The 15,052-nt window shown below is 50.8% G+C and overlaps 2 protein-coding genes across 2 annotated transcripts in view; both read right to left on the bottom strand.

Moving 5' to 3' along the window:
* LOC123765891 (phosphatase and actin regulator 2) overlaps nucleotides 1-15,052 on the bottom strand; it is a 568,756-nt gene that overhangs the window by 490,374 nt on the left and 63,330 nt on the right. The window lies entirely within an intron of this gene.
* On the bottom strand, nucleotides 3,611-6,822 carry LOC123765972 (fap1 adhesin-like). The gene is made up of 2 exons (XM_069336907.1): nucleotides 6,783-6,822; nucleotides 3,611-6,009 (listed from the first exon to the last, which is right to left on the bottom strand). Exons 1-2 carry the CDS (start codon nucleotides 6,820-6,822, stop codon nucleotides 3,611-3,613), a joined length of 2,439 nt encoding a protein of 812 aa, XP_069193008.1.

The raw sequence follows: 15,052 nt of genomic DNA on the forward strand, positions 1-15,052 counted from the left end.
GAATTTATCACTGTTAAACATCATGTTATTTTCTGCTACCCAGTCGAAAACTTTGTTAATATCTGCTTGAAGTTTTTCAATGTCTTTAGCAGAAGTAATTTTCATGCTAATTTTTGTATCATCTGCAAAGGATGACACGAAGCTGTGACTTGTATCTTTATCTATATCTGATATGAGAATATGGAACAGCAATGGTGCAAGGACTGTACCTTGAGGTACAGAGCTTTTAACTGCGCTTGGACTTGATTTGAACTGATTGACTGTTACTCTTTGTGTTCTGTTCAACAGGAAATTGAGTATCCAGCGTCCTACTTTGCCAGTTATTCCATTGATCTCATTTTGTGTGCTATCACTCCATGGTCACATTTGTCGAATGACATTGCAAAGTTTGTGAACTCATTATTTTCCATAAAACTAGAAATTTGATTCCTCATCACTCTTTCAAAAACTTTTATTATGTGTGATGTTAGTGCAACTGGCCTATAATTTTTTGCCAAGGCTTTACTCCCCCCCCCCCTTGTGCAGAGGAGCTATATCTGCAGATTTAAGTGCTGCTGGTATCTCCCTTGTATCCAGGCTCTTTCTCCATATTACACTGAGTGCTCGCGCTACTGGTACTTTACATTTCTTTATGAATATTGAATTCCATGAGTCAGGCCCAGGAGCTGAGTGCATAGGCATATTGTCAATTTCTCTTTCAAAGTCTTCCGAGTTTGTGGTAATATTCGTTATATTATCTGCAGCTTGAATGTCAGTCATAAAGAAGCTGTCTGGGTCATCAACTTTCATGTTGTTTATTGGTGTGCTAAACATAGCCTCATACTGAATTAGAATTTCACTAATTTCTTTGTTGTCCTCTGTGTACGTACCTTCAGTTATAATTAATGGTCCAATACTGGTCGAGGTTTTTTATTTTGATTTTGCATATGTGAAAACATATTTTGGATTTTTCTTTATCTCTTGTATAACTTTCTGTTCCAATTCCATTTCCTCAGACTCATATGATCGCTTCAACGTTTGTTCTATTTCTTCGATCTCCCTGTTTAGGCTTATTTTCCTTGCTTGTGATAGTTGTGTCTGCCGAAGCATTTCCGTTATTTTGTTCCTTCTCCTGTACAGTCGTCTGCGTTCTCTTTCTAGAGTGGTCCTCTTTCTGCCCCTCCTCACAGGCACGTGCTTCAAGCAGACCTTGTAAGCTTCAGCTGTCAGTTGAGCTATTCCCTGTGTGGGAGTTTTGTCGCTTAACACCGTCTCCCATTGAATGGTTGCAAGGTCTACATTTATTTTTTCCCAGTCAATCCTCTTATTGTTGAAATTGAATTGATTGAATACCCCTTCTCGCTTGTTGGGTCTCTTAGACCTACAACCGTTATTTATGCTAGTTCGCACTTCAATGAGCTTATGGTCTGAGTATGAAGTATCTGAGATTGTGATATCCCTGATTAGTTCATCATTGTTTGTGAATAACAAGTCTAGTGTGTTTTCGTTCCTAGTTGGTTCTGTAATCTGTTGATTGAGCGAGAATTTGTCACAGAATCTCAACCTTTGTACACTGTGGAAGGGAAGAGTTAACAGCAACAAAGCCAGGACTAAGATTCATGTTGGGTATGTTGTGTATAAGAGCATGTTGGGTATGTTGTGTATGAGAGTATGTTGGGTATGTTGTGTTTGGGAGCATGTTGGGTATGTTGTGTATGAGAGCATGTTGGGTATGTTGTGTATGAGAGCATGTTGGGTATGTTGTGTATGAGAGCATGTTGGGTATGTTGTGTATGAGAGTATGTTGGGTATGTTGTGTATGAGAGCATGTTGGGTATGTTGTGTATGAGAGTATGTTGGGTATGTTGTGTATGAGAGCATGTTGGGTATGTTGTGTATGAGAGCAGTAAAGGAGAAAGCAGTTGAGGAAATCAGTAAAGGAGACAGACCTGAGAGTGGACATGACCCCAGACAAAGGTGAACAGCAGCATAAGGTGAAGGGAAGACAGACCTGAGAGTGGACATGACCCCAGACAAAGGTGAACAGCAGCATAAGGTGAAGGGAAGACAGACCTGAGAGTGGACATGACCCCAGACAAAGGTGAACAGCAGCATAAGGTGAAGGGAAGACAGACCTGAGAGTGGACATGACCCCAGACAAAGGTGAACAGCAGCATAAGGTGAAGGGAAGACAGACCTGAGAGTGGACATGACCCCAGACAAAGGTGATGCCAGAAGCCCACATTAGCAGAGTAACAACAGTTGTGTAAGTCATACTCCCCAACATCCGGGGATCCTTCTGACACTGGCACAAGGGGGGAGGGGAGCTTCCTGGGCCCCCCTTGTACAGCGATGGTCAGACCCACTCTGGAGTATGCAGCACCAGCATGGAACCCTTACCTCAAGGGGGGGGGGGAGCTTCCTGGGCCCCCCTTGTACAGCGATGGTCAGACCCACTCTGGAGTATGCAGCACCAGCATGGAACCCTTACCTCAAGGGGGGGGGGGGGAGCTTCCTGGGCCCCCCTTGTACAGCGATGGTCAGACCCACTCTGGAGTATGCAGCACCAGCATGGAACCCTTACCTCAAGGGGGGGGGGGAGCTTCCTGGGCCCCCCTTGTACTGCGATGGTCAGACCCACTCTGGAGTATGCAGCACCAGCATGGAACCCTTACCTCAAGGGGGGGGGGCTTCCTGGGCCCCCTTGTACAGCGATGGTCAGACCCACTCTGGAGTATGCAGCACCAGCATGGAACCCTTACCTCAAGGGGGGGGGGGGCTTCCTGGGCCCCCTTGTACAGCGATGGTCAGACCCACTGTGGAGTATGCAGCACCAGCATGGAACCCTTACCTCAAGGGGGGGAGCTTCCTGGGCCCCCCTTGTACAGCGATGGTCAGACCCACTCTGGAGTATGCAGCACCAGCATGGAACCCTTACCTCAAGGGGGGGAGCTTCCTGGGCCCCCCTTGTACAGCGATGGTCAGACCCACTCTGGAGTATGCAGCACCAGCATGGAACCCTTACCTCAAGGGGGGGAGCTTCCTGGGCCCCCCTTGTACAGCGATGGTCAGACCCACTCTGGAGTATGCAGCACCAGCATGGAACCCTCACCTGTGTAACACGGGACGGGGTTTAGACTCTCTCTCGTCCTTTAATGTCCCGTAAATAAACTTAATTCCAAGACCCTAGAGCTAACTCTCAGCTGAGTCCCAGGCCACGTGGTCTTACACGTTCGATCGTCTAAGGTTCAACAGCCGCGTGACGTCGACACGAGGCTCTCTAGCCAACTCAATGGATCTTTTGACGCCGCCGCCACCAAACCCACACAATTCAGATTAATTAATCGGGGTTTGGGCCAATTAATTAACTATTAACCCTTGGGGTAGGTTATCCCCAATTTCGTGGAACTGGAGGTATTACTTACGTTAAGTGCGGTAATTAGCTTGCAAACAAGGGAATATATCAGATAATGACGTGGACTAGCCTGGCTGCCACTCAGCCTCGGCTCAGCCCAACACAGCAGGCTCCTCCAGACCCCGGTGAAGACAGTCATATATTAATGTAATAATGGAACACTCACTGATACTAAATATTATAAACAACGTTTATTAACAAAACTATAAAAAGTAACTAATAAAAATCACTCCGTAAAAACTTAACACTCCCTAAATGACCTATTTTCCTACTGAGGCCCTGAGGCACGGAGGCCCTGAGGCACGGAGGCACGGAGGCACTGAGGCACTGAGGCACTGAGGCACTGAGGCACTGAGGCCCTGAGGCCCTGAGGCACTGAGGCACTGAGGCACTGAGGCACGGAGGCCCTGAGGCACGGAGGCACGGAGGCACGGAGGCCCTGAGGCACTGAGGCACGGAGGCCCTGAGGCACTGAGGCACGGAGGCACTGAGGCACGGAGGCCCTGAGGCACTGAGGCACGGAGGCCCTGAGGCACTGAGGCACTGAGGCACAGAGGCACGGAGGCACTGAGGCACGGAGGCCCTGAGGCACTGAGGCACTGAGGCACGGAGGCCCTGAGGCACTGAGGCACGGAGGCCCTGAGGCACGGAGGCACTGAGGCACGGAGGCCCTGAGGCACTGAGGCACGGAGGCACGGAGGCACTGAGGCAATGAGGCACGGAGGCACTGAGGCACTGAGGCACGGAGGCACTGAGGCACGGAGGCCCTGAGGCACGGAGGCACTGAGGCACGGAGGCCCTGAGGCACTGAGGCACGGAGGCCCTGAGGCACGGAGGCACGGAGGCACTGAGGCACGGAGGCACGGAGGCCCTGAGGCACGGAGGCCCTGAGGCACGGAGGCCCTGAGGCACGGAGGCACGGAGGCCCTGAGGCCCTGAGGCCCTGAGGCACGGAGGCACGGAGGCCCTGAGGCACGGAGGCCCTGAGGCACTGAGGCACTGAGGCACGGAGGCCCTGAGGCACTGAGGCACGGAGGCCCTGAGGCACGGAGGCACTGAGGCACGGAGGCCCTGAGGCACTGAGGCACGGAGGCACGGAGGCACTGAGGCAATGAGGCACGGAGGCACTGAGGCACTGAGGCACGGAGGCACTGAGGCACGGAGGCCCTGAGGCCCTGAGGCACGGAGGCACTGAGGCACGGAGGCCCTGAGGCACTGAGGCACGGAGGCCCTGAGGCACTGAGGCACGGAGGCCCTGAGGCACTGAGGCACGGAGGCCCTGAGGCACGGAGGCCCTGAGGCACGGAGGCCCTGAGGCACGGAGGCCCTGAGGCACGGAGGCACGGAGGCCCTGAGGCACTGAGGCCCTGAGGCCCTGAGGCCCTGAGGCACGGAGGCACGGAGGCCCTGAGGCACTGAGGCACGGAGGCCCTGAGGCACTGAGGCACGGAGGCACGGAGGCCCTGAGGCACGGAGGCCCTGAGGCACGGAGGCACTGAGGCACGGAGGCCCTGAGGCACGGAGGCCCTGAGGCACTGAGGCACGGAGGCCCTGAGGCCCTGAGGCACGGAGGCCCTGAGGCCCGGAGGCACGGAGGCCCTGAGGCACTGAGGCACGGAGGCCCTGAGGCACTGAGGCACGGAGGCCCTGAGGCACGGAGGCACGGAGGCCCTGAGGCACGGAGGCCCTGAGGCACGGAGGCACGGAGGCCCTGAGGCACTGAGGCACGGAGGCCCTGAGGCACGGAGGCACTGAGGCACGGAGGCCCTGAGGCACTGAGGCACGGAGGCCCTGAGGCACTGAGGCACGGAGGCCCTGAGGCACTGAGGCACGGAGGCCCTGAGGCACTGAGGCACGGAGGCCCTGAAGCACTGAGGCACGGAGGCCCTGAGGCACTGAGGCACGGAGGCCCTGAGGCACTGAGGCACGGAGGCACGGAGGCCCTGAGGCACGGAGGCACGGAGGCACGGAGGCCCTGAGGCACTGAGGCACTGAGGCCCTGAGGCACTGAGGCACGGAGGCCCTGAGGCCCTGAGGCACGGAGGCCCTGAGGCACGGAGGCACTGAGGCACGGAGGCCCTGAGGCACGGAGGCCCTGAGGCACTGAGGCACGGAGGCCCTGAGGCACGGAGGCACGGAGGCCCTGAGGCACGGAGGCACGGAGGCCCTGAGGCACTGAGGCACGGAGGCCCTGAGGCACTGAGGCACGGAGGCCCTGAGGCCCTGAGGCACGGAGGCACGGAGGCACGGAGGCCCTGAGGCACGGAGGCACTGAGGCACGGAGGCCCTGAGGCACTGAGGCACGGAGGCCCTGAGGCACGGAGGCACTGAGGCACGGAGGCCCTGAGGCACTGAGGCACGGAGGCCCTGAGGCACTGAGGCACGGAGGCCCTGAGGCACTGAGGCACGGAGGCCCTGAGGCACGGAGGCCCTGAGGCACGGAGGCACTGAGGCACGGAGGCCCTGAGGCACGGAGGCCCTGAGGCACTGAGGCCCTGAGGCACGGAGGCCCTGAGGCACGGAGGCCCTGAGGCACTGAGGCCCTGAGGCACGGAGGCCCTGAGGCACGGAGGCCCTGAGGCACGGAGGCCCTGAGGCACTGAGGCACGGAGGCCCTGAGGCGCGGAGCGTGATTTGACTCTACTAAACTTCACAACGACTTTTACCTTAATCTAAGAAGACCAGCCGCTGGTGTTTCTGGGCTCTGGAGGTGAGAATGGTTGACCTCCGAGAGCTGCTAATCAAGATTGATTGATAAAGATTAAGCCACCCAAAAGGTGGCACGGGCATGACTAGCCCGTAAGTGGTGGCCCTTTTGAGCCATTACCAGTATCAAGAGCTGATACTGGAGATCTGTGGAGGTGCGCCTGCACCCCGCGTGACGGGAGATGTCTCCCGTCTGCTCCTCAAAACCACACTGACTTTTTCTACTCGTCTCTCAAGCCGAGACAGCTGTCCTAGTATTCCTCAGCCTAGTTATCACTTACAGGGCAGGGTTAACTGATCACACTAATGTTATTTACTAGCCAACTCAGATAGTTAAATGCTTTTTTTTTTTTTTTGAGATATATACAAGAGTTGTTACATTCTTGTAGAGCCACTAGTACGCGTAGCATTTCGGGCAGGTCCCTGGAATACGATCCCCGCCGCGAAGAATCGTTTTTTAAACTTATTGAAACTGATGGTAACTCTGTTAAGCATCTTTCAAAAAGTGATATCCAATTACAATATTGGCAAGTGATCTGAATTTTGTACTTTGTGAATTAATGAATATGTAAGTTGTGGTGTGTGTGACGCCTTACCCTTGACCCAGGTGGGGTCGAGTACTCCGCTCGACGAACTAGTACCCTCCCTACTGACGTTACTTTCTCTGTAGCAGACTACAAACCTTGGTCTTTTACTCTACAAACATGTAACTTAACATACATGCTTAAACCAGATTAGTTATAATTGTAATTACTGTGACTGCTGAAATATTCGTTACTTGTTGCATTAAAACAAAGGAGACGGCCATCTTGTATTGTAAACGTGTTGATCACTTTAATCCCTGGGGGATATGAGCCTTTCTGGCCACTCACATAGTAACTCTCGTGTGACTGCAACTCTCCAAGCCCCCGTCCACCAATGTAATCCCTGGGGGATATGAGCCTTTCTGGCCACTCACATAGTAACTCTCGTGTGACTGCAACTCTCCAAGCCCCCGTCTGGCCACTCACATAGTAACTCTCGTGTGACTGCAACTCTCCAAGCCCCCGTCTGGCCACTCACATAGTAACTCTCGTGTGACTGCAACTCTCCAAGCCCCCGTCTGGCCACTCACATAGTAACTCTCGTGTGACTGCAACTCCCCAAGCCCCCGTCCACCAATGTAATGCCTATCACTGAGAATGTAGAATAGATAATTTCCACAGCAAACTTAGTTTGTTACACCTGGAAAAGTACAAAGAGGAACTAGAAAGATACAAAGATATGCAACGAGACTTGTTCCGGAATTGAAAGGATTGACCTATGAGGAAAGACTTAAGAGAGAAGTGGACCTTACTACACTGGAGGAAAAGAAATAGGAGGGGACATGATAATAACATACAAGATTTTAAGGTAAATTGACAAAATAGACAAAGCAGCGTTGTTCAAAGCTGAGGACAGCAGAAGGAGGGGATCATGAATGGTAATTGGAGACGCCAATGAATCAGTGACATCAAGAAGAAATTTTTAGTATCAGAGCTGTCAATAAGTGGAGCAAGTTAGACCTAGAAGTCGTTGATGGTAATTCCATTCAAAATTAGTAATGTAAATATGATAAAAGCGTGAGAGATGAGTAGTGCTTGTATCACAGAGCATGCTCAGGGATGAGTAGTGCTTGTATCACAGAGCATGCTTAGGTGGGGCTGTGGGCCGAGCTCGACCCTGCACCACATCTAGGTGAGGAAACACGCACTCTCACACACCAAGGTCATCAATTCCAGGAATGGAGATTGAGAACGGTGACCTCTGATGTTCATACAGTGTTCTCTGAGTGTGTCTATGGCACCTCGTCGCTTCACTGGCTCTGTGTTTGCTATCACATCTTCAACCTGTCCTCAGGGATTCACTCAAGGGAATGGATTGGCCACGAGTGCTTAATTAGTGCTACTATCTTCTCTATCCATGGTTAGGTTAGGTTAAGGTTTCGTTAGGTTAGATTTCATTACGTTTGGTTACATTAATAGGGTGTTACAGTGTAACACAGCCTCAGCCGGTATCTGGAAGATACCGCCGGCTACAAAGCTGGGAGAGAACACCAGGCACAACAGAGCTCACACAAATGCTCGCACAAGACTTCATGAGTTGGTCTATCCAACAGTGTGAGGAGGCAGTCAACACGTTCGTCCGTGTAAAGATGGAACAGTTATCGACCCAGGATTAACCCATGGTATAACCAAGATTATAAGGAAGAGAAGCAAGTGAAAACAATGGAGTGCAGTAACTACACAATGGCAGAGAGCAGCGGGAGGTGCTGAAGGTCCACCAATATACACCTGAGAGTAAAGAGAGAGAGGCAGAGAGTTAGTTTGAAGACCACACAGCAGTCAAAGCAAAGACTTAACCCAAGTAGCTTAACATCCATGTCAAGAAAAACACGACAGTTAAGGAACAAGTGATGAAACCGATGCTAGGGAATAAGACAATTATAGAGAATGACAGGGAGGTGTGTGAGGAATTCAACAAAAGATTCCAGGAGGTCTTCACAATAGTGCAAAGGAAATTATTTAAAGTGAGTGGGTAGGTATCAAAGGTAGTGGCAGTGAAGAGCTTTGCGACTACTGCGAGAGATGAGGCCAGGATGCATCTGCTCGAGCTTGGCTGATCAAGGCTGCAGCACCAGACACAATCTCAACATGGATATTAAAAATAAAGAAAAGAAGCTTTGCTCTGGCGTCTTTCTCTGCTGCAAAATAAACCATTGGAAATATGAGACCTGCCAGAAAGTTAGAAGCCAGCTAATATTGTGTCAATCTAGAAGAAGGTGATAGAGAAGATCTCGAGTCAGAGGCTAGCAGGTCATGCAGGATGGGCTCAGGGATGGTAAATCTTGCCTCACAAACCTCACAGAATTATGATCGAGCAAATTAAATCTGACAAGATAGAAAAGGGTGGGCAGACTGCATATTTGTGAACTGTCAGAAAGTCTTTGGCACAGTTCCCACAAGACTCTACATATGATGTGGAGATGGAGGCGGGAGCAGCAGGGAAGGTGCTCCCGGGGACAAGGAACTATCTAACCAATGACAATCATTGAGTGACAGTGAGGGGAAAGATGTGATAGTGGTAATGAGTTGGAAATGAGGAGAGAAGGTAGATAAGGGTAATTACATATATAGCTTCAAACAAAGATAGTACAAGAAGCCAGCACAGGCCGAGGCAAGTGTTACAGCAGCCAAGCCCCAACAGCTGAAGCTGGAGCCTGACAGTATGGGAGAGGACGGCGTACACACACACAGAGAGAGAAGTGTTGGTGTGAGAGGGCGGGAGTGGGAGCGTGCAGACCATCACTGGCGTACACAGCTCCCCCAGCACAGTCCTCGTCACAACACCGACTAACGCGACCTTCACCGCCTCCGGCGTAGGTGGGAAATAGCAAGAGTTGACGGCGTGTATATTTGAGGCGGCACATCCACTTTAACCCGGCTCCTGAAGCACATTACTGGGGGCCGGCCTCACTCCTCCACTACACCCACGCCACACTCTCTAGTACACTCCACATGATGCTCTCTTCCTCCTGATACACCCGTCGGTGTCTGAGGTTGACCTTCAGCTCTTGTGTCCCAGTCTCTCAAGCTCCAGCTCCCTGCTCCCTGGAGCAGAGTTCTTCAAACTTTTCAGTGACCCAGATTAAATTTCCTGTACTAACCTCACGACCCAGTCTTATATATGACCTACACGTGCATAGTACGACCACCACCTCTCACACACCTGCCTTGTGTAGCTTACGGGGATTAATGGCCCCGCGGTCCGGTCCTCGACCAGGCCTCCACCCCCAGGAAGCAGCCCGTGACAGCTGACTAACACCAAGGTACCTATTTTACTGCTAGGTAGCAGGGGCATAGGGTGAAAGAAACTCTGAAAATTGTTTCTCGCCGGCGCCTGGGATCGAACCCGGGACCATAGGATCACAAGTCCAGCGTGCTGTCCGCTCGGCCGACCGGCTCCCCTGGGTATGCAACAATGTTTTCACAGTCTCCAATATATTCAAACAACTCCTACATGCCATGACCCGAAAATTTCCCTCACTGAATGTCTACCAGCCATCTAGGGAGTGAGGGAAGAATGTCTACCAACCATCTAGGGAGTGAGGGAAGAATGTCTACCACCATCTAGGGAGTGAGGGAAGAATGTCTACCACCATCTAGGGAGTGAGGGAAGAATGTCTACCAGCCATCTAAGGAGTGAGGTAAGAATGTCTACCAGCCATCTAGGGAGTGAGGTAAGAATGTCTACCAGCCATCTAGGGAGTGAGGGAAGAATGTCTACCACCATCTAGGGAGTGAGGGAAGAATGTCTACCAACCATCTACGGAGTGAGGTAAGAATGTCTACCAGCCATCTAGGGAGTGAGGTAAGAATGTCTACCAGCCATCTAGGGAGTGAGGGAAGAATGTCTACCAGCCATCTAGGGAGTGAGGTAAGAATGTCTACCAGCCATCTAGGGAGTGAGGGAAGAATGTCTACCAGCCATCTAGGGAGTGAGGGAAGAATGTCTACCAGCCATCTAGGGAGTGAGGGAAGAATGTCTACCAGCCATCTAGGGAGTGAGGTAAGAATGTCTACCAGCCATCTAGGGAGTGAGGGAAGAATGTCTACCACCATCTAGGGAGTGAGGGAAGAATGTCTACCACCATCTAGGGAGTGAGGGAAGAATGTCTACCACCATCTAGGGAGTGAGGGAAGAATGTCTACCAAGCATCTACGGAGTGAGGGAAGAATGTGTACCAACCATCTAAGGAGTGAGGTAAGAATGTCTACCAACCATCTACGGAGTGAGGTAAGAATGTCTACCAACCATCTACGGAGCGAGGTAAGAATGTCTACCAGCCATCTAGGGAGTGAGGGAAGAATGTCTACCACCATCTAGGGAGTGAGGGAAGAATGTCTACCAGCCATCTAGGGAGTGAGGGAAGAATGTCTACCAACCATCTACGGAGCGAGGTAAGAATGTCTACCAACCATCTACGGAGTGAGGTAAGAATGTCTACCAACCATCTAGGGAGCGAGGTAAGAATGTCTACCAACCATCTACGGAGCGAGGTAAGAATGTCTACCAACCATCTACGGAGCGAGGTAAGAATGTCTACCAACCATCTACGGAGCGAGGTAAGAATGTCTACCAGCCATCTAGGGAGTGAGGGAAGAATGTCTACCACCATCTAGGGAGTGAGGGAAGAATGTCTACCACCATCTAGGGAGTGAGGGAAGAATGTCTACCAACCATCTAGGGAGCGAGGTAAGAATGTCTACCAACCATCTAGGGAGCGAGGGAAGAATGTCTACCAACCATTTACGGAGTGAGGTAAGAATGTCTACCACCATCTACGGAGTGAGGTAAGAATGTCTACCAACCATCTAGGGAGCGAGGTAAGAATGTCTACCAACCATCTAGGGAGCGAGGGAAGAATGTCTACCAACCATCTACGGAGTGAGGTAAGAATGTCTACCACCATCTACGGAGTGAGGTAAGAATGTCTACCAACCATCTACGGAGAGAAGCAAATAATACTGGTGCTGGAGCCATGGCTGTCAACAAGGGGTATAACCGAGGAAGTAATTCTGGAAGCTGTAAACTGTGATTCAGTTTACCAGGATAAAAATGATAGCAGACAGGAAAGAGCAACAGACAGCATTGACCGCTCGATAGGTACAGACACTACAACAGACCACAACAGACAGTCCAAAAAGACATTTGCAAAGGGCATTTACCGACATAATACTGTGACAAGGGATCACCATGCAGCTTCCCTCATCCCGTAAACTGTCTAAATATACTTGGGAGAGGAAAATGTCGTGTTGGGTCAACATGTAGACATTGGCACCCAGACATGTGACAGGCACGGAACGCTACAGGAAGGCACGGATCGCTACAGGAAGGCACGGAGCGCTACAGGAAGGCACGGATCGCTACAGGAAGGCACGGAGCGCTACAGGAAGGCACGGATCGCTACAGGAAGGCACGGAGCGCTACAGGAAGGCACGGAACGCTACAGGAAGGCACGGATCGCTACAGGAAGGCACGGAACGCTACAGGAAGGCACGGAACGCTACAGGAAGGCACGGATCGCTACAGGAAGGCACGGAGCGCTACAGGAAGGCACGGATCGCTACAGGAAGGCACGGAGCGCTACAGGAAGGCACGGAACGCTACAGGAAGGCACGGAACGCTACAGGAAGGCACGGAACGCTACAGGAAGGCACGGATCGCTACACAAAGGCACGGAGCGCTACACAAAGGCACGGAACGCTACACAAAGGCACGGAACGCTACACAAAGGCACGAACACTTCATAAAAGCCACGGAACGCTGCACAAAAGCACGGAACGCTACATAAAGGCACGGAATGCTGCACAAAGGCACGGAACGCTACACAAAGGCACGGAACGCTGCACAAAGGCACGGAACGCTGCACAAAGGCACGGAACGCCACACAATGGCACGGAACGCTGCACAAAGGCACGGAACGCTGCACAAAGGCACGGAACGCTACACAATGGCACGGAATGCAGCACAAAAGCAGCATTCCGTGCCTTTGTGTAGCATTCACAAAGGCAAAATAAAATCAAGTCCGAGCACAGTTAAAAGCTCTGCACCTCAAGGTACAGTCCTTGCACCACTGCTGTTCCTTATTCTCATAGTCACTACATATTAATAAAGTCTTCGATTGGGTAACGGAAAATAACATGATGTTTAACAGTGATAAATTCCAGGTACTGAGGTACGGCAAAAATGAGAACCTTAAACATAATACAGGGTACAAAACACAATCAAATCTGCCCATAGTAGGAAAGCAGCATGTCAAGGATTTGGGAATAATGATGTCTGACGACCTAACGTTTAGGGAGCATAACCAAGCAAATATTGCGTCAGACAGAAAAATGATCGGATGGATTACGAGAACTTTCATATCCAGGGATCCCATCACAATGGTTGTACTCTTCAAGTCACTTGTGTTGTCCCGTCTCGAATACTGCTTAGTACTCACTTTCCCCTTCAGAGCAGGAGAGATTGCTGAAATAGAGGGAATACAGAGAACATATACGGCACGCATAGACGAGATAAAACACCTAAATTATTGGGATCTTCTCAAAGCTCTCCAAATGTACTCACTAGAAAGGAGATGAGAGATACCAAATAATATACACATGGAAGATACTGGAGGGTCAGGTACCAAATCTACACAGTAAAATAACAACGTACTGGAGTGAACGATATGGAAGAAAATGCAGAATAGAACCAGTGAAGAACAGAGGTGCCATAGGCACAATCAGAGAACACTGTATAAACATCAGAGGTCCGCGGTTGTTCAACACCCTCCCAGCGAGCATAAGAAATATTGCCGGAACAAAAGTGGACGTTTTCTAGAAAATACTGAGCACTTTTCTGCAATAAGTGCTGGATCAAACAGGCTGTAGTGCATATGTGGGCCGTAGGAGCACATATGCACTACAAAAGCAAAAGCCAAAAGGTTTAGACCTATTGTCTTGTGTATGACCCTCTGTCCTGCGTGACAGTGAATACTAGCATTATCCTCACTTTAATAAGACTATCAAAATCCTCAGATTAGGCAAAATTGTAATTAATTTTGTCAATAAAGATGTTAATAATAAATAATAAGCGAACCTGGATAGAGGGAGGTCAGCAACAGCCTGGTGGACCAAGCTTTCACAAGTCAAGCCTGGCCTCGGGCTGCTCTTGGTGAGAAGACCTCTCGGAACCCCATCCAGGTACAATCCAGGTACATTCCAACATACAGTCATATGTAAAATGTTCACATGTGCATTTTGGTGAAGTCTGATAGAATTCAAACTTGTAAGATGACCACAAATTTATATTAATAACATGCAGAAAGTAAAGTTGTGGATACATAATTAGGGCTTCTTATTGGGAAAGTTTGGTGGGCGTGTTCGGTGGCTGTAATCCCGGGCCAGTCCGGCTCTGGGGGGGAGGGGGGATAAGGCCACACGCATATTGGCCGTAGGGTTAAGGTGGTCTCTCTGTTTGGTCTTGAGCTTTGTTAGGGATGGGACGCAAGCCTGACACAAGTGGCTGCCACACACTCTCTTTACTCAAGTTGGGATATTCCTTGTATATACCCTGAGTGATGTCTTGTGCCTGACTCTTGATGAACTGTCACATGTAAGATGGGTTTACTGATCTTCCTGATCACGTCTGAAGTGCATCACACTCTGAGGTGGTAAATGGGTCTTTCATCCAGTGTTTTGTTTTCATATATACATTCTTCTCTTGTGGAAAATACTGTTTAAAACTCGCTGAGAAACTGAAGACCAGCTTCGTTTTCTCAAATTCTTCACCCATTTTTCCTTCCTGTTTCTTTCCTCAGTGTGTAGTGAAAATGTGGAGAAGCTGTAGATCATCTTGGGTCTGCTTGAAGACATTGCCAGACATTCCCCCTCCCCTTCCCCCCTCCCCCCCCGTCTTAAAGTTCACCCAGCTTTGAGGAAGTGTCTGCCAGACATGGCACCTTCACTGCCTACTCATCACTACTAAACACCTCTGCCCCCGGTGGTTTGTTTCTCCCGAGAAGGAAATTATGAGTCTGCGTCCTTGGCTCATCAACCCCCAGTTCGAATTCTTCCTCTGGAAAACCACCTCACTTGTGTATGATACAATAGTGTGATTGATCAGCTCCCGTGTTGACGCAAAGTTGTCCAAACACGCGGCTATTGACTCCACTTCCTTTGATGAGACTGACAACTTTTACTGCCTTATTTAGACCATTTGCAGTCAGGGATGTCACCAGGGACCAGGGTGTCACAGGGGATGTCTCCAGAGACCAGGGTGTCACGGGGGGTGTCTCCAGGGACCAGGGTGTCACGGGGGGTGTCTCCAGGGACCAGGGTGTCACAGGGGATGTCTCCAGGGACCAGGGTGTCACGGGGGGTGTCTCCA

Source organism: Procambarus clarkii, chromosome 37 (assembly GCF_040958095.1).
Source record: "Procambarus clarkii isolate CNS0578487 chromosome 37, FALCON_Pclarkii_2.0, whole genome shotgun sequence".
Classification (NCBI taxonomy): Eukaryota; Metazoa; Arthropoda; class Malacostraca; order Decapoda; family Cambaridae; genus Procambarus; species Procambarus clarkii.